General features: G+C 44.7%; 1 protein-coding gene across 2 annotated transcripts in view; it reads left to right on the top strand.

Annotated features, from left to right (window-relative positions):
* USP12 (ubiquitin specific peptidase 12) overlaps positions 1–25,821 on the top strand; it is a 68,614-nt gene that overhangs the window by 24,638 nt on the left and 18,155 nt on the right. Inside the window, exons 1-3 of one of the 2 annotated variants that reach the window (XM_045514168.2) lie at positions 4,163–4,186; positions 10,552–10,632; positions 19,714–19,927. In XM_045514168.2, the coding sequence (XP_045370124.1) occupies positions 4,178–4,186; positions 10,552–10,632; positions 19,714–19,927 (304 nt within the window). In that variant the 5' untranslated portion in view covers positions 4,163–4,177. Of the gene's footprint in view, positions 1–4,162; positions 4,187–10,551; positions 10,633–19,713; positions 19,928–25,821 lie in introns of those variants that run through there. The other variant, XM_074377956.1, reaches the window with a different exon arrangement.

Genomic DNA, 25,821 nt, shown 5'->3' with positions numbered 1-25,821 from the left:
TTGGTGTTTGGCTGTGTCCTGCGTGTGAAGCAGCAGGGGTCTTATGATTTATACGTTTTATAGACTTTAATATTTAAGTGTTTGAATATATAAATGTTTAGGGATTCAGCTGGAATAGTAAAGAGTTACCTATATTTAATTTATCTATTTTGTTACACAGAGATTTGGGATTAAAAAAATAGAGAATGTTTTCATTCATTTTATGATGCAGTTTTTTCCAGGTTATCCATAGATGTCGGTAACATCGGCGTTTTGTTCTGGTTGTTTCCGTGGCATCTTGGTTGATTGTCAGAGCACATCGTCACTCCTGCATTTAAGTGCATCCCTGCGTGCAGCACTTTGAGGTCTGTCTCTGATGGTGTTGGTGGATACTGTGGCTTGAGGTGGCATTTCTACTTGTATAATGTTGACCACTGGTTTTGTGTCTGCTTGCTTGTTAACATCCCCACATGAGCTCTCATGCCAACTTATTCTCTCCTTTAGAAAAGTGACTTTAAAGGCTTGTTTGCTATTCCATCCATCGAGTACAATGCTGAGATCATATATCTAGATGTAATTAATAAACATGTTCAAGTTCCTTCTTCTCTGAAGGCGTCTAGAATGACCATTCATGGGGGTTGTTTCAGGTCACAGAATTACCAGGATAACCCTCTGTTGTTCAAAATGAAGTAATTGTGAGAGTATTTTTGGTAACAGGACGGACTTCGTAGGACCTGGACAGAAAGGAAGTCCCTATTCTGTGAGATTGAGGCTAGAGCGCGCTGTGTACCTGGACGTTGTGGTGTATGTGACCTCACGCTGGATCCTGAGACTGACTTCTCCCTCCTGTTGGATTGAGCAGGGGACACCAGTCACCCCCCTTTCCTCTGTCCGTTTCAGAATATGATGGAAGATGAGCCTAGGTGGCAAACCAAATGTGATAAAGAAATTTTAGAAATTGAGTTGCTGTTGATCACGGCGCTTACTTGTACATTGCCTCCCTCCAGGTTCTGTCCTGGGATCTTTAGAAGCCCTACAAAGACAGCTTCTGTAGTCCTTTTCGTTTGGAGTGTGGGGATATGGTTCAGCCATAATGTATGACTAATAAAATTTTTTATAAATTAGAATAAAATTTGAAAAAATTTTCTGAAATAGGTAATTGACCTGCATTTCTTGTACATTTCTATATACAATATGTAGGAGACATTGTTGGAGAGCATTGCTGGGAGCAGTGGTCTGGGTGGACCTGCCTTTGGTGCAGGCAGAGTTCCTGGGGAGACTGGTTCAGCCCCAGAGGTGCTCCTTCCACTGTGGTAGGTGTATTAGCAAAGCTTTTTCTGTGATTTAGATAATACTTACATTCTGAGGAGAGTAGACTGCTTTTAAGTAATATACTTATTAAAATGAAAACTCTTATTTTATACGAAATCTGTTATAAAGGACCCCAGCAGGTCTGAGCACAGGCGCAGCCGCCTCTTCAGAAATGTCCGTGGGAGCAGACACATAGAGATGTGTCTGCGTGCGAGTAGTGGCTGGTGGTTTGTGCTCAGATTCTTAGACGCTAATAGAACTGGAGGGTAAATGGTGCTACCAACAGACCAGATCTCTCTGAGGAATTCCTGGAGGATTGAAAAGTAGTGGCAGGAAGGAAAAGAACCAATAAACAGAACAGCTGACTGGAGTCCTCCCAAGAGAGCCCTGTGAGAGCTGGACCTTGGAATCTGCTGTTCCCGGCTGGAGTGTGGCTGTAGTGCCAACACCGTGGTAATCCATGGAGGCAGGTGGTTTGCAGGAGCTGGCTCGGTCGGGCCTTCTCTCCTGTTCGGAGTGGCTGGCTTGCGGAGTTTCTACCTGCGGGCTCAAGCTGAGATGTGGTCTCTGCGGGAAGTGGCTGACCTTGTATCTGAGAGGTTGATGGGCTTTTGGGGTCGAGAGTGGAGAGAGGGGGGCCTGGTGTGGGACGGCTTGGGGCCCCCACAGACTCGGGCCACCCTCGGCCACCTGGTTCCGCTGCCGCCTGGCTCGTCACACGGCCCGCCTCGTCCTTAGAACATGGAACCAGTGCTTTCAGGAACAGTGCTGAGGAATCCCGAGCACAAGCTAAGCAAGAGTTTCCAGACATTGAGGGACAACCCAGAGCTTGAAAGAGAGGTAGAAGCTTGAAAGAGTCTCCTTTAAGTGGCTGATTCTCCGTCACGTGGCTGTAGTTGAATGACCGAGGGCCACGTTTCTGTTCCTTCACTTTTTTCTTTCTCTTTTTGGCTTTCCTGTACTGCTTTTTGTGGGAGGGGTGACATTTTCTTTATTTTTTGAGAGTTAGCAGTCAAGTTTTCGCACACATAACTAACCTTGTCTTATGTGGAGGATGTGCTGCCCCCCGCCCCTGCTTCCCAGTCAAGCTCCTTTGCGCACATTACTGCCCTCTGAGCCGCCTCTCTGTTGGGCTCTTGTTTTTTGAATAAAGCAGGGCAGATCTAGTTATAGTTACAGCAGCAAATGTTAAGTGTTACGGGTTCGCGAACGTGTGAATGGGTGATTGGGATGTGGAGGAACAGGAGAGGCAGAAGAAAAAGTAAACTTGGTTTCATAGTGGGAATTTAAGTGCTGTATGAAATTGGCAAATCTGGCTAGAGGTTTAAATATGGAATTAGCAGAACCCTAAAACGATAGTACACTCAGTAATTCGTAATAAGAATTAGGAGGTGACATGGGAGAGTTGGGGGGCGGTCTGTGTGCCAGTGAGCAGATTTACGAGCTGTTGACTGACGTGGGTTATTTACCGTTGTGATAATAACCACGTAAAGCTAAAGCCGAGCTGTTCGCAGTGGTGTCTCGGGGAAGAAACAAGGCAGGGAGCGGCACACAACATTTACGCTTTATTTTCTACCCTCTCCGGTGTGCCTTGTTTTCAGTGTGTGCACGAGCAGTATTTATTAAATAAAGTTTGACACAAGGCTTACAAAAGGGAGTTGATGCTTGTTCTAGTAATTACAGCTGTCCAGAGGGAGCTCACTTCAGACTTTTGAATAAAGATCTGTGTATTTTCCTTCCACCTACAGAGTAGCTTTCAAAACAAAGCACACTTAACATACTTCACTCTTTTCTATTGGAATTTTCCGTCTGTCACTTAGCTTGGTGAAATGACCACTTAGGAAAATTTTAGTGAATGATGTTTCTGGTGACACCTCTGCCAAGTGCTTTGATGCTCTGGAGAAGTTTCAGCCTCGCTGTTTATTTCCACACCTGTGAGCTGGGTGGGGTAGGTGTTCTCCTGCATCGGATGGCAAGGGATCCGAGGCTGGTCAGAGTGACCGGCCCCGGCTTGCCCCGCCACCCCTGGGCGGGTCCTGCAGCCCAGCCTTGTCCCACGACCTCGCGAGTGCCTCTCCTACCCCTTCCTGCCGTCCTCCTTTATAGTGTGACCAAACTCAGGATCCCACATTGATTTCTTCTGGCGTTCTGAAGGGTGTATTCCAGCTGTGTTTAAAGTAGGTAAGTCTGTGTTCATTTTAAAAGATGACTCTCACTGCAGTTTCTTTAAGAAGATCCGCACGCACGTGGACATGGGGCGTCATTCGCCTCTTGCTGTTTCAGCAGCTGGACAGCACTCACTCCTGAGCCGCGGAGGGGATCTTTGCCCCGACACAGGGCCTCCTGGAATTGTTCTGGTGTCCGTGTTTTGCGCTGTTGTAGCTCACTGAATCAAAGAATGGAATGTAAGTGTTGTTTGCTTCAAGGGTTCACTTATCTTTGGGGGCTCGTGATACTGAATAAGCAGCTCCTGGCCGTATCTGATCCCTGCAGTTGTTTTTCACCCAAGAAATTAGGGATTTCAACAACTGACTTGCTCTCTAGGAAGATGATGGTGGGGGGAAGTAAGCATATTTATTAATTCTTATCTTGGGGCCTCAATGTAACCTTCTTGACCCTTGATCATGTGGTCTTTTTCTTTTTTTAAAAAAACTGTGGTAAAATATATGACTTAAATTTGCCATTTTAACTAATTTTTTAGTGTACATTTTAGTGACATCAGTTACATTCCCATGGTGTGCAGCCGTCATCACTGTCCAATTCCAAAACCTTTCATCACCCCAACCAGCAACGTAGCTGTTCAGCAGTAACTCCCCCTTCCTCCTTGTCTGCAGACTGTGCCTTCCTCTGATCTGCTTTCAGTCTTGCATGAATTTGCCTGCTGCAGATGTCTCATGTAAGTGGAATCATGTGTTATTTGTCCCCTTGTGTTTGGTGTGTTTCACTGAGCAGTGTGTTCAGAGTTCACCTGTGCTGTAACGTGTGTCGGCACTTCGTTTCTTCTTACAGCTGAATAACATCCTGTTGTTATTCCACATTCTGTTTATCCATTCCTCTCCTGATGGACGTTTGGAGTTGTTTCCACCTCTTGGCTGTCACAAGTACGGCTGCCGTGAACCTTGGCATACAGGTGTCTGACTTCCTGTTTTCAGATCTTGTGGATGTAAACCTAGGATCGAAATGGTTGAACTGTATGGTAATTCCATCTAGAAGTTTTTGCGGAGCCACCAGATTTCTTCACATCCTCACCGACACTTGTTACTTTTCTTTTTTTCTTGGTCCTAGCCTTCCAGATGGGTGTGGGGTGATACCTCGTGATTTTGATTTGCATTTCCCTAGTGAGTAGTAATACTGAGCATCTTTAAATGTGCTTATTTGCCATTTGTATATCTTCTTTGGAGAAATGACAGTTCAGGTCATTTGCCTGTTTTTTAATTGGATTGTCTTTTTGTTCTGGAGTTGTAGACGTTCTTTATTCTGGGTATTTATCCCACTGGGTCAGGGTCAATAATCCTCTTAACATGTTGCTGAATTTGGTTTGCTAGTGTTTTATTGTGGTTTTTGCATCTATATTCATAAGGAATATTGATCTGTAGTTTTCTTAGAGTGTCTTGGTCTGGCTTCAGTGTCAGGGTAATGCTGGTTTCACAAAATGACTTAGATAGTGCTCCCTGCCACTTAATTGTTTGGAAGAGTCTTACAGCCCCGCTTGTAAGTGCTCTGGAGTCGTCGGTGCTAATGGACTTTTCAGTGACTGGTTTGGTGGAGGGGCTGACCCTGGAGCTTCTGCTCTGTGCCGGGCTCCCCGTCAGGGCCAGCACTTTCTCAGTCCCGTATAAATAGTCTCTATAAGTACGTATTTAGCCATGAATTACATAACCAAACTTTTCATTGGAGATATTAGGTCAGTAATTTGAAGATCATAGCTTTTAACACGTCTGATAGAGTGGACATTTGCATTTTGGGAGGTGAGAATTAGATGCCTGTTTTGGGTTTGGTGGTTGATGTCTAACAGTGATGCAGATGCGGAACTGGCTGCTCAGCTTGTTTCTTACACGGCATGTTTGTGTATGTCTTACCATCAGGTGGAAAGGATTACGTGAGTGCTGTCTCCTGAGTATAGATTTTCAGTCTTTGGCCAGTGACGAGTCGCAGAAGCTCGTTTTCCTGAGTTGCTCGGGGCGGGGGGACTTGTACATATGCGGTATGTCACATATATGCTCCCCAGGTGGCATCTGAAGGAGAAAGTCAGCTACTTTAATTTATTCTGGGAAGAATTCTGTTCTTGAAAACTTCAGAAACTTGCCAGAAGTCTTCCTTCGTGAGTTGAAGATTTGAGGGGGGGGGGGCGGGTGCACACGCACTGCTGGAAAGTAAGTGGGTGTGGTTTCTCCTGAGGAGCTGGTGCTGGTGGCTTTGAGAAGACCTGACACCAGAGGCGGGGCCCCAGGAACATGGTGATCAGAGCTCCGTAAGGGGTTGTCTGGATCTCATTTCAACAGAGATGGCGGTTCAGTCTGCTGTGCGCGTTGGTGCTGGAGACTGCCCCGCTGCGTGCTGTGGTGTTGGCACCATGCATTGTGTTGGCCTTTGATTCTCAGCAAGCGTTCGCAGCCCCTGTGCTCAGGCGGTGGCGCCTGCAGTGTTAGGTTCAGGCCAGTCCTTTCTGTGAAGCACGTGTGAACTCCAGTGGTTGACTTAAGACCAGGGGAGGCCGCTGTCGAGGGCCTGAGATCCTCAGAGTGACTACACATCCATGTGGAACCCCCAGATACCTCCTCAGTTCCTTTAGGAGTTTCACCTGAAGGTGAGGTGAGGAGGGGCAAAGGAACTGCTGTTCAGTCCCCTCTGTGCAGCGCTCCTCTGACATCTTCTCTGCATCCTTCGGAAACAGGCCCCGGGGGCGGGGGAGGGAGGGGTTGTCCTGTTTTGCAGATTAGGAGATCAGAGCTCAGAGGGGTGAAATATCTTCCCCTCAGTTCAAACCTCAAATGTGACTCTGTATTGCCTCTAACTCTTTTAGAATTGTAGCATGTTAGATTTTTCAGCAGGTGCCACAAATTTGGTCTCTCTCTCTCCTTGCCAGAGAGGAAGGTGCGCAGTGACACTGGGGTTGGAACCAGCCGGGAACTCGGGCTCTGGGCACAGTTGGCCTGCCGGGGGTGGGGGAGGGTGGGCAAGTCTGCGCCTCAGGGCTCTAATTTCACCAGCACGAGAAGCAGTGATGGAGATAGCCATGAAGGAAAATCAAGGCTTGGCTCTTTGAGTCCATCTGGTGCTGAAGCCTTCCCCCGGTTCTCTGACATCCTGAGGACGCACTGTGGTGCAGCGCAGCCCGTGTTCTCTCCTGTATAACTAACTGTACATTGACTTTTTAATAGTTTTCTACCTCTGTGTCATCATGAAAAGAAGTGTTTTTTCACTGTGTACTCCCCAGTTGGTTTAGGACTTCGCAGATTTTTTTCTTTTTAAAACCTTTTTTTAATGTATATCAAAATTTTTAAAAATTTCAACCCACATTGAGAAATAGGTTTTACAGCTAGGCCTACGTGTGTGTACTTAAATGTTGGTACAAAAGTTTCACAAACCGTTGTTTACTCCTAGTAGGGAGATGCACTGTGATCTGTTCTGTTTTACTGGAAAAGAAAGCGGTAGCTGTGACCCACTGAACTGACCCCTCCACCCACGAGCAGGTGCGACACGGTCTGCAATTTCTCGCACAGGGCTGGGCAGGAGGTGCTCAGGTACCTGCTGAATTGCACCTTTTCTGAAGGACTGCTTTGAGACTTTTTTTGTGATGCCTGAAACTGAGGGTATGCAAATAGTTTGTTTTTTTCATAAAGATGTTGGTTGTCTCTGGTAGGGTTTCAGGGCTGTGCCGTCCTCCAGGGGAGCGCGTGGGCGCTCAGCCTCCTCTTCTCCGTGATACGAGCTGCTTTCTCACTCCTTTCCTTGGATTCGTCTCTTCACGGCTCATGTCCACTTCCTCCTCGTTGTATCCACATCCTCACATCGGCTCTTCCTGTGCCTCCAGAACTTTCTTAATTTACTAAGATCACTTGCTGCTTTGATCTTCAGGAAGCCTTTCCTGCCTGTTTTGGCAGTTATCCTTCAGGCACTGACCTGACCTGACCCTTTGCGTTACTAAACTTGGAATGATAAATGCTAGATTCTAAGATATGACTGGAAACACAGAAGTGGGAAAAATGTATTTTCTCATATTTGTATTAAGTACAAATTATCTGGTATAAAGATCTATAACTATATAGTATAAAGAAGGAAGTGCCAGCCCTCCATATCTGTGGGTTCCACATCTGAGGATTGAAAATATTTGGGGGAAAAATCCAGAGAGTTCCAAAAAGCAAAACTTGAATTTGCTGCCTGCTAGCAACTATGTACATAGCGTTGACATTGCATTAGTATTATAAGTAATTTAGAGATGATGTGAAGTGTCCGTGCGGACGTGCGTAGGTTATGTGCTGGTACTGCTCCATTTTGTATAAGGCACTTGAGCATCCTTGGATTTTCCTATCTCTGGAGGCCCTGGAACCAGTTCCCCGCAGATACCGAGGGGCAGCTGTATTCTTGATAAGTACATTTTCTAGGTGACAATGTTCATCTTTTTACATTTTCATCATTTTTTAATTTCTTGCTAAAATGTATTAAGTTCTCTGTTTTCTTAAACGGTAGATACTGAACATAATTAGCTTCTCAAAATGATACATCTTCCCAGATACCATTTTTACCGTGATTAGTTTGTGGAGGTTTCCGTAATTTACTGTCCTGAAGACGTTCCTGGGTGTCAGTTTGCTTTTGTGCAACTGTTCCTTTCTCGTGTGGGGGGCAGCGTGTGGGGCAGGCGGGTGCGTTTTCCGTGGCTGACTGTGTGGATGTGATTTAATCTCCCAAGTGGTTTCCTTTTTTCCTGTTCGCAGATGGTCTCTTCAAGACAGCAGATCCCCTTATCGATAAATAAAAGGTGCCCTTATCACCTCAACTTTCTTTTCTTTCACTTGGGTGATTGTTTTTGGCATGAAAAAGAAGTGTTGCATTCCTCAGCTTCCTAAGAATTGTGCTGGGGAGGTTTCGAGAGGCACTTAGTCCGTGGCCTGCAAAGCCCTGTGTTTCCAAGGATGTAACACTGCACTAACTTGCAGTTGGAACTTTGTTACTGCCTGATCTTTCATAGACTGTGCGGCATCTTACCTTACTGTTTGAATCAGGTTGGAAGAGCCAGTAGATTCACATATTGCTGGATTTGTGGGGTTGGGAGGTACCGTAGGTACCGAGATCTTGTGTGTGGCTAGCCAGAGCCCCGAGGGAGAAGCCTTTGTCTCAGGTTATTACAGCTGGTTAGTGGCACGGCCAGGATCAGGCTCAGTGTTGGTGACATTTCCCTTTCACAGTTAGGACCCTGAGCCAGACCCGCTCTGAGGAGGGGAAGGGCTCTCTGAGCAGTGCCTGGGAGCGGGTAGGGGGACAGGTGGACATTTGGGGTGACTGGAGCACACGGTGTGTGCCGTGCGATTGGTGTCACACTGGAGGGTGTTCACGTGGCATTCTGTTCCTGGTTCATCCTAAGGACCAGAAATGCTTTCTGCAAGTGTCTGTCCTGGTTTTTTTTATTGTTCCAAGTAGATAGATGTACAGGGTTGTGCTTTGGATGGTAAACATTTTCATCTTGTTTTGTGGGGACAGAGTTAGACTCACTTGAATATGCTGATATCAGTCTGAATTCTTGCATCTGGCTTAGTGATAGTTTTCAGCATATGTGAGGAAGTTTGTGAGAAGAGACTTGAGCTGGCAGGGATGGAGGTGGGCTTGTAGCGCTCCCACCAGGGTGGTTCCATTCAGTGGATGTTGAAGCTGTTGTGATGATTGAATTTGATGTTGTTTAGGAAACAGTTCATGGATAGCCAGCTTTAGAAATAAATAGTATCTGTAAACCAGTGATTGCATCAAGGCTTTATAGAAGGCCTAACTGTAACTACTAAATTACAAAAATAAAGGCAGTGTCACATACATGTGCAAGTGCTGGGCGGCTGGAGGGTGTCAGAGGAAGCGTCTTGTTCTACTGGAGCTTGACCGCCACCCCACGCCTCCCTTTCATCAGTGCTTATTTGCAGGCCTGGCCTGGCAGGAAGGTGAGGAGGGGCTTTCTGGCCGAGGTCTGAGCCTCCCAGGTTTGGAAGCAGCTGGGTGGCTCCTGGACCCCGGGGGCCATGACCCTGGCCGTGCCCTCCCCGGGGCGTGGTGTGTGTCGTCTTGTCTGCAGCTATTCTGTGGGTAATAGCAGTTATCTCTGCTGGGAGTACGTTTTCTTGGGAACTTCCAAGTAAACTTATGCAGAGTTCTCGTGTTTTCAGAATTGCTTTTACTTCCCTGTGGAGCTACATCTCGAGTCCGTTTACTAGTTTGTACCAGCGCCCGGGCCTTCGTGCCCCCGCCCTTTCCTTCCGGGACCCCAGATGCACAGAACTGAGTTGATGGTACTCCTGAGACCACGCCACACAGTTATTGTCAGAGCCAGGCCCTTCTTCTGTCGGGTTTCATTTTATTTTTTCCTTCTGATCCTTCACCCCCGATTGTCTGCCCAGCCCTTTTCCAGCCCCTACTCACGTGTGTTTTCACGTGTACTTTGCAGATAAGTAATATTTGCTGTTTTGTGTGTATGTGGTGATCCCGTTTTTTTCTTTTCTTTATTCAATATTATGTTTTTGAGAGCTGTCCATGTTTTTGTGTGTGAACCTAGCTCACTGGTTCTGCCTGCCACGTAGCCCGCTGCCGTTCACAGACTACGTGGACTGCGGTCAGCATGCAGTCATTGTGGTGCTTCAGCAAGCGCTCTCGTCACCTTTAATTCTGTGTGGGGGTTTTTCAGGTATATATGTCTGGAGAATTGTTGGGTCACTGAATAGATGCATATTTAATCTCACAGAGTTTCATCTCCCCGAGATTACGCTCTGTTAGACTACGGGACACAACAGGGGCTTTCCTCCATTAGTTAGGAAAAGGAAAAGGTATGAGTGTAGTTCCTTGATCCAGGCTTTGGTCCCATGAGAAAGTTCCTGCAAACCAGTGTTTCATCATATCATCAAAAGCCCCCATTCTTCACTATCATCCTTTATTTTCTTTCAGTAATGTTAGGTAATTACAGGGAACAAGATGACTATTTTAAGGATTTCTCTGTAATGTACATACAAGTGTGACAATGTTGTGAAAATACTATAAAAACTGAGATGTCTGTTTTTCACTTTGTAGGGCGCCAATGCCTCGGCATTAGAGAAAGAGATTGGTCCAGAGCAGTTTCCAGTCAACGAGCACTATTTTGGATTAGTCAATGTGAGTATCCATTGATACTTAGCCCTCAAAATTATGCTGACAAGTAGTTTGAAGAATGATGAATGCAGGCCATCATTTATTAAAGGAAAATTGTTCATTTGTATCAGTAGACTTAATGCCAAGAAACTCGACTCGGAATTTCAAGATTATCTCTAATGATGGGAAACAAAGTTGCCTGAAGTCTTAAGAGCCTTGGAACAGTTTCTAACTTGTCAGCCTCATTTCCCCTATTTTGTGTCAAAATTTTCTCATAACTAGAATTTCATAAGGCCTAGATCAAATGAGCTCTTGATTCTCTTGAGAGTTACTTACGTGTCTAAATATCAGTGGTCCAGATGTCCTGGTGTGGATAGATTTGTAAATGCCTCCACTTGTCGTAGAGTGTTTGTCAGTTTACCTCTGGCAGTGTCCCGGTAGTACAGACATAAAAGTGTAAAATGTAAGAAAAAAACCTCACCCTGTCCTTCTTCGGGTAATTTATGTAATTACACGTTATTAAAACTTGGAAGGACTTTCTTTAGAATGTTTAACTCTTTTCTGAGTTATCAGAAAACACCGCAGATCTGTGTTACATAATTGTCATGCTAGTTTCTGCTGTTGGACTGCACTGTTCGGTGGACCCTTGGTGAGAGTTTTGAAGTATATATGCTGCTGATGATACAGGTAAGAAAGTGAGTTACACTGAACAGACGGGTGTGTCACTGAGTACTAGCACGCAACTCTGATGTGCAGACAGATTTCTTGTACGATTTGAGCAGGGCAGTTACAGTGACACTTGTATGCCTCGCCTTGCTCTGGGACCCTTCTCTGTGTATGCTGGGCTGAAGCCAGTACCACGGAATCAGCAGCTCCCTCCCCCCGCCTCCCCTCCCTGGAGGAGGCCACTCATTAATCCTCTGGCTAATTTTTCTGGAATTTACCTGTACAGTCTAAATAAAGTGCTTATGCTGCTATTAAAACAAAAACCCCACCACCTTCCTATTTTGGTAGATAGGAAACTTAGCTCTCTGCCACCATCATCCCTGCCCTGCTTTCCCAGTTCTTCCAACATGGAATTAATCATTGCTTTATTTTTCATGTCCTTAATTTTCACTTATTCTTCCCAAAGTCTTCAACAAAACTAAAAAAAGCCAAAAAAGACCACCTCGGTATCAGTTTCCACTGAGTTGTGCCGTTGGGTGTCAGGTTCTCTTGCCCCGCCCGCCGCCCCCCAGTGCAGCCCGTGCCCCGCCCTCTCTCTCCATCACCTACACATCGCAGTGCACAGTGCCTCCACCTGTCTCCTCTTCTGCATCCCATTTTCCTTCTCGGTTTTCTCCTTGTTTGGGAATGCATTCTGTAGTTTGTTGAGGACTCGTGCATGGGAGATAATCTTTGAGGTCTTGCATATTTAAGACCGTTTGGTCACTACTGGGGCTCGAGACTCACCCTAGGTTATAGAGCTCGTCCAGAATTTCCAAGGCGTGACTGTTGACGGGAGAAGGCTGATGCCATTCTGATTCTTGCTCTCTTCTATACGTGGCTGTTTTCCCGTTTAAAATTTTGAGAGGCCTCTCTATGCACAAAGCTCTGAAATTTCATCACGTGCCTAGGTCTCCCCATGTTGTTCTGCTGGGCATTTAGGGACCCGTTCAGATCGGTGACTAATTTTCCTCAGTTCTAGAACTTTTCTGATACTATTATTTGGATAATTTCCTTCCTGTCAGTGTAGTTTCCCTGTTCTTTTTGTTATAGTTAGTTGCATATTGAAACACTTAGACTTCCTCGTTATTTTTCTTATTTTTTCTCCCACTTTTGATCATCTGCCTTATTCTGCATCTTAGGCTGTATCTTCAGCTTTTTTATCCAGCTCATTGCGCCTTTTCTTTCTTAGAATGGTACTTTTATTTTTTTATCTTGTTCCATGGAGGCAGCGTTTTCTGTTATTTTTCTCAGGATACTATTTATAGTTTTTGTTGTGGCTGAGGTTTTCTTATGCTTACTGGATTATTTCTGAGACCTTTGGGTTTATTATTTCCCTGTTTTGAACTTTACAATCTTTGGTATTGGAAGCTTTCCTCAAATGTTACTCGTCTCCGACAGTGAAGGTATAAAAGGGTGACCCCTGCCCAGTGCCCCTCCTCGCACGTCCCCTCCCCACTTCAGCAGCCAGAGCCGTTTCTCTGGGGCTGTTTATTTTCTGCTGGGGGGGCTCCTCCCTCCAGTGTCTGTGTGGGGTGCTGTTTCCTGTGGGTGCCTCACTGCTATCCTCAAGGGTTCTCACTCCCAGTCTCCTGTCCATCTTCTGTGGAGACTAAGCGTGCAGTTGAAGGAATGGTCTTTTTAAAGGTATAACCAGACTTGTGTTTTCAGATGTCCCCCCCCCCCCAAAAAAAAAAGGCCCTGACCTTTGGTGGTGAGTCTGTCCTTTCCTACGTGTCTCGTAGAGGCGCTTGGGCCACTTGTCTTCCATCTGCCTTCGCTCCCTGGCAGTTCTTGGGTGTCTCTAGTCTGTGGTTGTCTTCTTTGGCCGTTTGAGTTTTTGCCTGATCTGTTCTTTTCCTGGCGTTTCATACGGAGCAGAACTGGCGTAGGGATGAGCTTGTCCTGTGCTGTGTGCTCTCAGGCTACAGCACAGCTGTGTTCTGTACTTTTAGCCATTTTCCATAAACCCTGTTTTTCAATCCTTGAATTATCATCACTAGTCTCTCTCCTTTCTTTCCCCCCTTTTTTGTTTGTAGAGTTACCACACTGTTTATAAGAGTCCCCTAAAAATCAAGGTTGGAGCTTTGAGGGGTCGGGGAGGGGTAGCTTAGTTGATTCCGAGGTGGACGTTTCAGCTCCTTCCTCCCGTCCTAGCCTGCCTGCCAAGTGGTGCTGTCGACAGCGTGGGGTGTAGCTGCTTTAAGGAGCTTGGTGGTCCAGCTTTCCTAACAACGGGATTTTGTTAAAATCAGGCGCATGCCTGCTTCCTTCTCATCAGTCTGTTCTTAGCTAAGGGTGCATTTCCACGTTCACTTTAATTGCTCTTACAAAAAGGTAATGCTGAACGGAGTTCCTGTTGGATCTGCCTGATTGGATCCCTTTTTGCGACCAGCGAGTGTAGCACTTGCTTTTAGGAAATAGTACGTGTATTTTGGGCAGTTAGAAATTTAGACTTTTTTTCTTTTAATGGAGAGAAGAGAAATAACTACAGTTTAATTAACCTAGCAGAAAATTCAGCAGAGTGGTTACTCTTCACTTTTTTTTTATTAACAACTATTTTCCATGATTTTCAGTTGTAGATATTTTTATCTTGGAAGAATATTTTCACAAATGACAGCTTTATGGCGGTTTACTCAGTGATGACTCTGATGTCTTGCACCGTAATTTGCGTAATCCGTAGGTGGGGGTTTCCTGTGGGGTTAGCTCTGCTGGATACCGTGGTGTAATTGGATGTAACTGGAAGTTGGAGAGGAGAAACACTGGTGTGGTGTGTGGGTGCAGAGACCAACTTGGGGCAGAGGAGCCTTCAGAAGCTTTCTCTTGCTGCAGTATACCCCAGTTTCATGTCAGCTGTTTATATAGGCAGCTGAATTCTTTGAAAACATATTGTTTTCATCTGATAAGCCAGATCGCCCTTTCCCTTGTCTCTTGTAGTGGTGAGCACTTCCCTCCACAAAGTGGGCAGGGGAGGGTGGCGCGGACCAGCAGTGCTGCCTCCCTCCCCACCGCACAGCCTGTGTGTATCACGCAGTTCCGCGGTGACTTTCTACCACCACGGGACCCCAAACACAAGTTGAGTTGGGCTCAGTACGTCTTTCTGTGAGGCTAGACCATTCTTATAGATGGCTTTTTAACCTGAATTGCCAGTGGTCATTAGCTGGCACTCCGGACCAGGGAACGGGGGCTGTTACGAGGAGAGAGAAATAAACATGAAACTTTTTTCCATGTGTCGGGAAATGTCTCTTGCCTCCATTTTCTTTTGCATGGATTTCATTTTTCTTTAGTTTCTCTCTACCTGACGGCCACGGACTACGCGAGGCTGAAGTTACCAGAGATCCGTATCACATCTGACAGAAGAACTCTGGCCCAGGGCCTCTGTCCAGGTTGGATGAAGTGCCCAGCCCTGTTGCAGGGTCTGCAGAGGGCCTGCGACTGTCAGCCTCGCAGAATTTGCGTAGAGAAGTCAGCTCCTGTCAGGAAGCAGGGGACGGTGGGGTGAGGGTAGGGGTGAGGAGCGGGTGTCCACTAGAATTAGGTCCATTTGGCTGCAGTGGGGGTGGTGGGCAGGGCATGTGGGGTACAGAGTTATGTGAAACAAGGCCGCCCAGACAGCTGCTGTGGCCAGGTAAGAGGGCCTTCCCTTAGAAGGGGATGTTCTCAGGGCGGGCACTGTCACCAGCCAGCATGGGGGACAGTGGAGCATTTAAACGTTTTAAAATATTTTTTTAAAGGTAATACTGTTGACATAATGGTGGTTAAAACCAGAGGTCTCCTGATGAAATATGTAAGATAATTCATTGGGGAAGAAAATGCTAGCATTCCTAATGTTTGTTTTTACCTAAGGATGAAAGATAGATTGAGCTTACTGATTATTAATAAGTGGATGGCGCTGGCACCCACACCTGTCCCCGTGTGCGTGGTCCTGTTGACTCAGCTTCCACGTGTCAGCATGACGGTGTCACCCCTACGCCTGTCTGCTGTTGCAATTTATTGTAACTTAAATGTGGATTTACAGATTGTGTGATCTAATTTCAGCTAATCTGATTCTTCAAAAGGGGTGTATGGCTCAAAAAGGTTGTTTCAGAAATAGCTGTGTAGCGATGAGGTGCTCTGAACCATGCTAGGTTCTTCCTGCAGATTATTCATTTAATGCTTCACATGACTTTAGAGGCAGGTGCTATTATGAGTCCCATTAGCAGATGAGGAAACTGATGAACAGAGCAGCTTGGTAATTTCTTGGTAATTTTCAGGTTCAGGTAGCAGGACCAGACTTGAACCTAGATGATTTGGTTTCAGATCTTTGTGCTTAGTTGCTATGGTTTTTGCTGCTATAAAGGCAGATAATTACTTAAATGAATTCAAATAAATTTGGAAGATAGGATTGAATATTTAATACCATAATTTAGAAAATGAAGGTTGTCAAGGAGAGACTCTAACACTTGGACCTGTGTATGTATCTTTGTGAAAATGCCTTTTTCAACTTTGATAGCCAGTAAAACTATATATCCAAATAACTGAACTCTATCGATAGACTATCAAATCACTGTAATAAAATCTATTACTCTCAGTTTACAAAAAAGCGTATCTGCTGCTCTCTCTTTAATATTAATAATTGTTAGTGAAAACACAAAATTAATGTAATTTAAAATATTTACTTCATCTTAATCACATTTGTTACATTTTTAGTGTACATAATGGACGTATATTATTTCTAAACAAATGCGTATATTGGGTGTGTGCTCAGAGTGATCTCACTGATAGGGATATGGTAAGTCTTTGTGGAGAGTGTTTTTGTTTGTTCGTTTGTTTTAAGACTTAGAGACAAAAGCATTAGAGAAAGCAAGGATAGGTCACTGTGTTCAGTAAACAATTGAAAAGTCAATTATCAGGCCTTGAGGGTGGCAGCTTTTAATATTTGTTTCCCCTGATTTTAAACCTAGTCATGCCTTTGATCTTCAGAACCAGCTGAAAAAACACAGGGTAGGTTTCAACCTGAAAGCGATGTCTTTTTGAGAAATTGAGCATTCAGAAACAAGAGCGTGGAGGAAACCGTCCCAGAGAATCTTTTGCATGAAAGCTGTGTACTTGAAGGGTGTATTTTTAGGTTTTAGGAACTGGAATGAAAGTTACTATTAAAAATCAGGGAAATTGAAGGAAAAGCTTCGAAGTTATGAATAAGATTGAAAGTTAGCTTGTTCTGGAGAAATAATAGTAGTTTCAACCTTTAATTTTTCTTTCATGGGATTGATGACGGTGAGTGAAAGAAGACCATAGTGGGAGACTTCGGAGAACTGGTTGTGATGTTACCTGTTGCTTTTAGTGGGAACGTGAGCCAGAGGCTGACTTAGAGCACTCTGTACCGAGTATGCGAGCTCCTTAGCTTATGCTGGTGGCTTCTTTTTTTATTAGTAGGTCAAGCTTCATTGTCATAAGTTTTCTTTTTAATTTTTTTTTTTTTGGTAGGGGGAGGTAATTAAGTTTATTTATTTTTTAAATTTTTTATTGGAGGTACTGGGGATTGAACCCAGGACCCTGTGCATGCTAAGCATGTGCTCTGCCTCTGAGCTCTACCCTTCCCCCATAAATTTTCTAACATACCACGAGATGCTGTCTTTTGTTTTTATCTTCCAGCTCTGGAAGTTGTTAGAGTTCCCTGTTGTTTACTCTTCAGTACAAATGTGCAGATTATGGGGATTTGTCTTGTCTTCAGTTGACACAGGCTTAGTTTGTTGGTCATTAGAGTCACCAGTCTGTGGTACAATTACTAGTATTCTTCAGACTGACTAACACTGAGTAGTTGGTAAGTTAACCTTGGTAACATTGTCGATTCTACCACAGGTGTCCTCTGCCCGGGATAGGCTTTACTGAAGTGTAGCCATGGCTGTGTTTGTGATCAGTAATACCAGTGCATCCTTGCCGTGCACTGATGTTAGCATTTCTCTGGAAAGCCTTTCTCAAGCATCTGTCCTTAAGAAATCAGTTCTTGGCTCTGACAGGCAATGTGAATGTAGAAGTTGTAAATCTTCACTGAGTCACGTCCTATTCCTTTTTTGAGATATTTAACTCCTTCCTCTGTCTCTGTTCCCTGGGTATTTTGTAAACTGGTAGTTCGATCTAGGCTCTAGATTAAAGTTTCGTGGTTTTGTTGTTTTTTAAGACAAGAATACTCTGTGGGAATTGCTGCCTGTTTCTTGGTACATCACATCAGGAGACGTAAAAGTGTGCTCATTTGTAATGATGCTGGAGTGCATTGGGGGTTCAGATCTGAGCCCTCCACTTTGAAGTTCCCCACCAGCATTTAACCTGATGGTTTTAGTATCCACTGATAATTATTGCCTTATCCATATTTACAACAATTTCTGAATTTTATTAGCCAAAATTATTTTCTAAACAAGGACTTTAGTGCCCCCTGAAATACGGTTTTTATAAGAAAGGCAGGGTAAAACTTTGATGCTTTCCTATTTTATGTATTAGTTTACAACTTCCATTGCAGACGAGTAAACTACATAGATTTTTATGTAGTTGGTGTGCCTTTTATTCATTGCATTAATTCTTTTTGATGAAAATTGGCTCTTGTATCCACACAAAAGTGTACTCCAGGCTCATCTTGTACGTTACACATTTCCTGTCCCATATCTTGTGTAGCCACATCCTGGTTCTTTTTGTGGGAAAAGGGTTTTTAGAGGCCACAGTGTAGGTGCGGGGAAACTGACTACCGGGGAGGCCTTTTCAGTGGACAGAACTTGAGAACGCTCACGCCGCGCACACACTTGCATACACACTCACACACTCATACACTTTAACATTTACAAAAAGGCACTAGATATTGCTAATTCCAATATAACTTAAAGGGCTTTTACTTCTCTGATTTTTACTGTTGTGTCTTTTTTCTTTACATTAAAAATTTTGATCCCTAAGGCTGTTAACCTAATTCTTCCCTTGCTTTGTCCTGCAGGGGATCTATAGTGGTTTCAAAATAGCAGTACCAATAGGTTAATCCTAACGGCATGACTCCTGAGTGCTAGCTTAAGGTTTCTTTGTTCTTTTTATTCTTAGACTGTATTTCGGTAGCAGGTGTAGTGAAAGGTGTGTGTTTTAAAGTCATTTGAAGTAACCCTTTTCTTTATGTAGTTCTACCACCAACTTGATATACATTTAAGTTTGATTTATATCTATTTGTTTTTAATTTTAGGAGGTTTTTTTCCCCTCTCTTTTTTGATTTAGTTTAGTTTTTAAAAATTTAGGTACAAAGTAAACTTTTTGTAACAGTATACATGCAGAGCAATCTCACTCTTTTCCCTCTTTCTCTATAGATAACCATTTTTACTAGCTTTTAATTTACCCTCCCTGGTATTTATTTATTTTATTTTTCTGGAAGTTTAGTCAGTATCCTTCCTAGTTTTAAATATAAGCGAGAGTGTGTGGGTCTGTGCACATAATGTAAGAATGCCCGTTCTCACACGCTCCTCTCTGCTGAGCCTTTTGCAGGTAATGTGTATGTGACTCACCCATGGTGGTGCTCTGAGGGCGCCCCTTGTTCCTCTCTCACAGTTTCCAGGTAGTCCCCAAATCCTCACTGATGGACTGTTGGGCGTCTTATTAGCCAGCTTTGGGAGTCGGTGTCTGTTAATGGGAAGGAAAAGGAAGGCAAAAAATATTTATCAAATTATGTGTTATTTTCTCTGTAAAGTAGGATAGTTTCCCCTCTTATTGAAGAGAAGGAAACGGAAGTTCAGTGAGTTGTGGTTCCTACTCCAGGTCCCATGGCCAGTGGGAGGTGGAGGCAGTTCAGGACTCAGCCCTGGAGCTGAGTCCATGTCGCTCTAACGTATGAGAATGAAGTCACTTAATATTTCAGTGGTTGTCAGGCTGTCACGTTGGTGACTTTTCACCTAATATTTCAGAGGATCTTTTTTGTTGTGGTTTTTTTTGGATGGCATTGAAGAACCTGATAGTAAACCTCACTTATATGTTTTTAAAAGAATTTTTGAGAGTTGTATTTTTAAATATACAATATATAAAATGCTTTGTATATAACAAATACTGTCATAACAGTGGGAATTGAAAAAGAAAAGAGAAAAAATTCTCCAGAATCCTAAACCTTAACTCATCTCACTATTTAAACTGTGTTGTTCTTTAAGTCAGTTTTCGTAAAGGCCAAATTTATTGCATACTATTCGCCTTCAATTTTAACCTGAAACTGATGCCAAGAGCATCCATTTAGTGTTAAAACAGCTAATTTGTAGTTGGGATAATTGTTTCTGCTCTCTGATAGCTTTCGGTTTCTGAGGATCATAAATGCCCTGTTTTCCTCTTCTTTCCACTGTATACGTGGAAATTCTTTCTCTTGAAAGCGTGTTACCCCAGATTTAACAGAACATGTGTTTTCTCTTCCAGTTTGGGAATACCTGCTACTGCAACTCGGTTCTTCAGGCACTGTACTTCTGTCGTCCGTTTCGGGAGAAAGTCCTAGCCTACAAGAGCCAGCCCAGGAAGAAGGAGAGCCTCCTCACGTGCTTGGCGGACCTCTTCCACAGCATAGCCACTCAGAAGAAGAAGGTGGGGGTCATACCTCCTAAGAAGTTCATAACAAGATTACGGAAAGAAAATGGTAATTCTTCTGCTTCCTAATGTATTGCTTGCGTGGCAGGAAGGCCGGGTGCAGCGTTCTGCAGCGCAGCCAGCGTCGCCCGGCATCCTTACGCCTGGTGGTGCGTCAGCCGCTGACAAACCAAAGGTGGTCCTCCTGTCTTTAAGGGAGTTCCAGTTGAGTGAGGAGACGGCCTTGCACTGATGGCTGTGAGGAGTGGTTACTGTTTGAAGTTTGTTACACAGAGATCAAATTCTGTGCACCAGGAAATGAGAAATCGTAATTTCTCTTTTGCCTGCTTGGCTTTTCTGTCAAGAAAAGTGTGTGTGTGTGTGTGTGTGTGTGTGTGTGTGTGTGTTTTCCAGTTATTGTTCGTTTGTTGTTTTTCTAATGCTTTCATGTATATTAACTTGTTTGATCCTTAAAATAACCCAATGTAGAGAGCATGTTACTTCCCCCATGTTAGCTGTGAAAAAAGAGAGGCAAAAAGACTTGCCAGGAGTCACACCCCAGGGACGGAAAGTGCCAACCCAGTTCATTAAACTGCCTGGCTCGGGGCGGGCAGTTTCACTCTGCCCCCGCCTCCCTTTTAAAAACAGTTACTGATTACATCCCACTTCCCTTTTCTCTATTAAAATATTTTTCATTTAATTTGCACAGCAAGCCATAAAGTAGACATCACTTCCTCACTTTCCATGGTATCACTGGGACTCAGCACCGTCCAGGTGTCCTGTCAGGCCCCGCACTGCTCCCTGCCGTCTGGCCCAGCGTTCTGCCTGGCGTGCTGGGCTGCCATGGGAAGTTCAGGCTGGATTTAAGAAACATGAGTGGTTATTAAATACACCAGCAGGGAGCCCTGCCCTTAACTCAGCTGGCACTGCTTATCATCATGTGAGCTGAGATAAACATGGGTCGTATGTAGTTTCCTAAAACATTAGAAGATGCTGAAATGATATGGCTATAGGTTATCATTCTTGAATCTGATACCCACAATAAGATTTTATTTATTTTCTCCATATACACATATAGAGCAGTTGGTTAATTGCTCACAAAAACACATCTTTTAAGTTTTCCTGACTAAAGCTAAACATACTTTCTTAAATTATAGATCTGTACAGTATCTTCTGTTTTTAAGAAAGCCAAATACAGCTCTGTTAGAATGTGGATGGAGTGATTCAAGTCTTCCTGGAGAGTCTTTTTGTCTGTGTTGGTGTGAAACTTAAAATATTTCGTCCTGGTAGAAAATTCATATACAGTTAGTTGACCCTTGAACAGTGTGGGTTTGAATTGCACGGGTCCGCACACGTGAGGACTTTTTCAGTAGTAGATACTGCAGCATTGCGTTGTCTGCTCTTGCTCGAATCTGCAGATAAGGGACCAGACACGGGGGGCCCATGTATACAGGGGGCCAACTGTAAGTTACACACGGATTTTTGACTCTGCGGAGGGTCTTCTAACCCCTGCATTGTTCAGGGGTCAACTGTACGTGGTGATTGAACATGCCATCCTTTCTTGGTGATTTTGTTAGTATTTTAGAAACTATCAGCATCAGAAACACGAAGCTTACCCAGAATGCACATTGTCTTCTTTCTCGTGTGACGGTGCATTTTTCTTGACCTTATTGTTTAATAATACATTGCATGTGTTCTGTTTTAGTTTGGACTGCTATACCAAAAATACCATAGACTGCTTGGCTTAAACAATAAACATTTATTTCTCACAGTCTGGAGGCTGGGAAGTCCAGGGTTAAGGTGCCGGCAGATTGACTGCCTGGTGAGGGCTCTCCTCCTGTTTGCAGACGGCCGCCTTCTTGCTCTGGGAGAAAGAGAAGCACGCTCTGTCTGTCTCTTCTCAAGGGCGCTATGCTCAGCCCTCAGGACCTAAATGACCTCCCAAAGGCCCCACCTCCAAATAGCATCAGACCATGATTTCAACGTAATAATTTGGGGAAGGGCAGGTGCATGCTGTCCATAACATTGTCTTTAAGTGAGCAATGATTTTTTAATTTAGATAGACTCTCTTGCTGAACACAGAGTTGATGTTACTGTGTTCTGAAAGTTCTATATAGTTAAATTCCTGTGGTTTCACATGTTTGCCTATCAAAACTGGGGTATCTTTACAGTGTTTATTATCTTTTAATAATTCAGTATTTTTTGAATTTTTTGTGTGTTTAGGCAAGATAAATTTATGCACAATAGACGTCTTGATTACTTTATTAAAGGAAACTGATTCCAGAATGAATATTCCAAACCCATCTTCTCATAAGCTTTGTTTCATTTTCCTATGCTTTAGAAGCAATATTTAATAGAAAAGCACCCTTATTATTTGATGTCGCTGGCTTTTGTATGTTTTGATTTTTTTCCCCAATAATTAGTGTAGAGAAGAGTATACAAATCAAAGAGGATTTAATAGGTTATCCATTGCAAAACTCTTCTGAGATTTTACTTGCTGGTTTGTTTTAAATCTCTGGAAAGTATGTCACCTGTTTCAGTATTTCCAGTAACTTTAACTGTTGGATTGTAGTTCTTACATCAGTTTACTTCCATGTTATGTTAAAAACGTCACATTCTATATTCTCAGTAGGTATTAGCTCTGTATTGTTTTAACCACTATTGCTTTATATTAATAGTAGTTTTGATACCCCTTGGAAAGACTCTTTTAATTTCGGTAATGGATTTTTGGTTTTGAAATGTTAATTTATGTTAACTGATCGTAGCATGAGACGCTGTGGTACCGAGCTCCTATGTACAGTGTGGTAACACTTGTTCCCAAATATGTTGTCTTTGGTGATGCGAACCTGTGGTTGGTTGCACTAATGATATTATGTGTGGAGCTCCTCATGTGCCAGGCACCATGCAGGACCAGGAGACAATTGAGGGGGCTGACAAGACAGACAGACAGTTATGAGAAACAGTCCATCTTTGCTGCAAAAAAAGTAAAGCAGGGAAGAGTGGTAGAGAATGAGGGAGCTGCTAATGACATGAGATCAGAGATTGGAAGTGAGAGACAAATCATTTGAAGATCCGAGGCAAAACTGTTCCAAGTGGATAGAACAGAAATGGCAGTTGCCCTGAGTGCTTGAAAGGCAGTGAGAAAATTACTGTTGCTGTAGCGGGGTAAGATGAAGGTAAAGTCAGCACGAAAGCAGGGGCTGGCAGCTGGGGGTTGTTGTGAAAGCTGCAGGAGGCCACTGGAGGGCTCTGATCTGCAGGAGGAGATCCCGCCGGCTGCGGGGCCCCGCGGTGGGAAGGGGTGCCTGTGGCAGCGCCTGTAGCAGCAGGGAGACCAGCCAGGAGGCCCCTGCAGTGGTGCGGGCAGGGGACGACGGCATCCATCTAGGATGGCTGACTTCCCGGAGGCTCTCCCTTGTTCGGGAGGATGGACACACAGGTGGGGGACCTAACTCTGTTGGTGAGGGTTGTCTCAGCTGGAGGGCGGGGTCATCCAGGGTGGGCTTGAGGTCGGACCAGCCGGCTCTTAGCCGTGTGCTTGGTTCACATCGTTGTTCGTGGCCAAATTTAATTCTTCTCATGTCATCATAAGTGTTTCAACCCCTGTTGTCTGTTCATTCATTCACTTATTCATTCAGGAAATACCATGCACATCTGATACCCTAAGCCCCAGGGACGCAGCAGTGGGAAGGGTCCTGGCTCTTAGGGAACCTGCAGGTACACAGCAGCATTTCAGGTGCTCTGCAGAGATACAGACAAATTTGTAAATACATGTTCAAGTGTTGGTCTTCCTCAAGGGAGGAAATGTTCGTTGTTCACAAATAACAGCTGTTAAATAGATTTTAGTATATAATTTCTCGTATTCCTTAATCCGTTTTCTCCAAAAGAGCATGAAAGATATTTTTTGCAATGTAAAGCTATCGCTGTTTCTGAATTATCAAGAAAACTTAACTTACTCTCAGGCAATGATTTAGTTTTCCTCTTTTTTTGCATGAATGTTGCAGCTGTGGCAGGACTATAGTAGTTGACACATTTCATGTACGTTTATTAATAATGAACTTGTGTCTCCCCTCCTAGACTGGCAGCTCCTTGGCAGAGGGAGCCCATTCGTTTCTGCTCACCTTTGTGTTCCTAGTACTTAATCCAGTCCCTGGCACATAGTAGGTGCTTACTTAAATATTTATTGAGTGAGTGAATGAGTGAGTGAATTTGTTTAATTTGCCACAGCAGGTTTGAAGTCCAAGTTTCCCACTATGCTGCTTAGCAAGAAAGCACCCATAGGAAAACTAAGAGTTTAGGAATCAGATACAACACAGTTCACAGGACTGTCGTGGGGCTGTTTAGTGGATGTTGTTCTCATGTTTATGGGTCTGGGCTGATGTTTTTAAAACTGTAGTGGCTGCTCTCAGCTTAGGCTCTGCAACGTCGGGGATGTTCAGTATACCATGTTTGTAGGAAATGGGCCAGATGTTATTTTAACCAAATACTTAGAGTATCTTCTGATTTACTTTGCATCTTATTTCCAGAACATTCAAGTCACTTGAGGTATTTCTGTGAATATGAAGTCATTGTTCTGTGTTGAAAGAACATCTTAAAAAAAGATATTTCAGGTTTTAAAAAATGAGAACACCTACACACTTCTGCTTTGCTAAAAAGAAGTATTTATTTTGAAAAGCAGGCATATATGCTAAAATAGTTCTTTACCAGGGAAAACTGAGACTGAATTGTGGCATGAAGCCAGCACGTAGCGGTCCGCTGCGGTGAGCTACTCATCCGTCACCTTAGCCAGGCCCCCACAGTGTTTCTGAGATCTTTTTCCTGGCCCTCTCCCATCATCTCTCTTCTGGATTCTCCATGATTTTTCCAAGACTTTTCCAATTTGTTCCCACTTTGCTCAAGATCCCTAATCAGCTCTGGCACAGCCTCCTTCCGGCCCTCATCTTAGTGGGCCTCCTGAGGTGGGGGGAATCTGGATTGTGATCTGCGGGTAGGTACGCGGGGGATGAGAGCTCTTGGTTTTTAAGGGGTTTGCGTGCACTGACAGAAGCCGCCTAGACAGCGACCAGGTCAGTGCAGGAGCTGGGTGGACGGAGACACCATGGGTCAGGCCGCTGGCGGGGGCGGGGTCAGCTGATGACCGCAGAACCACGAGGGTCAAGGGCAGTCTGGCCGGATATTCCGAGCTTTCTTGATTGAGGGTGAATTCTTATGTGTAAGTGAAAGTGAAGTGGTTTAGAAGGGGCAGTGGGGAGCTAGAAAATGCCAGAGGTTGAAGAGGTCGGCGGGGGGTGAGAACAGCAAGCAGCTGGTAGAAGGTGCGCAGGAAGGGCTGGGCAAGAGCCTCCCAGAGCTGAGGGTGGTCATCGGGGGGGGGTGGTCGTGGAGAGCAGGAGCCGGGGCTCGGGCAGGGATCCGGGGGTGGGGATTACTGCACTGGGGGGCAAGTCAGCTCAGTGTTGGCCTCGATGGGTCCAAGGGCTGCACCCCGAGGGTTCCGAGCACAGCTGGGCTTGGTCGCAGAGGTGGGGGGACGCCCAGAAGGTTCCGCAGGGGTGCCAGCTCTCTGGCGTGTCGGTGGTGGTGCGGTGGCTCCCCCTGTGAGCAGGGAGGGCGGGCAGTGGTGTCAGACGCTCTGGACCCCCTGCCCTGGGGGGCAGCAGCCAGTGGACACACCGTGTACCGGATTAAAGGTCCGTTGGCCTTAAGCTGTGCTTAACAGCAGGCCGGTGCTGCAGTGGCGCTTAGGACTCGCCTTCATTGTTCTCCCAAGTATCGACTCCTCGGGGCTGACTCACGGCATGGAAATGAAGTGTGGCTCCAGTGGCATCCCTGGTGTTGTTGTGTTTGACCTGAGATCCACCAGAGGGATTAAGTAAATTGCTTCCGACTTGCATATATTCTGGGGAGAGCCGTAATGGGGACCCCAACAGTCTTGCTCTCAAACCTGCACCTTAAATGTGATAC

The sequence above is a fragment of the Camelus bactrianus genome, chromosome 14, assembly GCF_048773025.1.
Source record: "Camelus bactrianus isolate YW-2024 breed Bactrian camel chromosome 14, ASM4877302v1, whole genome shotgun sequence".
NCBI classification, from domain to species: domain Eukaryota; kingdom Metazoa; phylum Chordata; class Mammalia; order Artiodactyla; family Camelidae; genus Camelus; species Camelus bactrianus.
The sequence above is the reverse complement of the archived record's forward strand: the minus strand, read 5'-3'. Positions and strand labels throughout refer to the sequence as shown.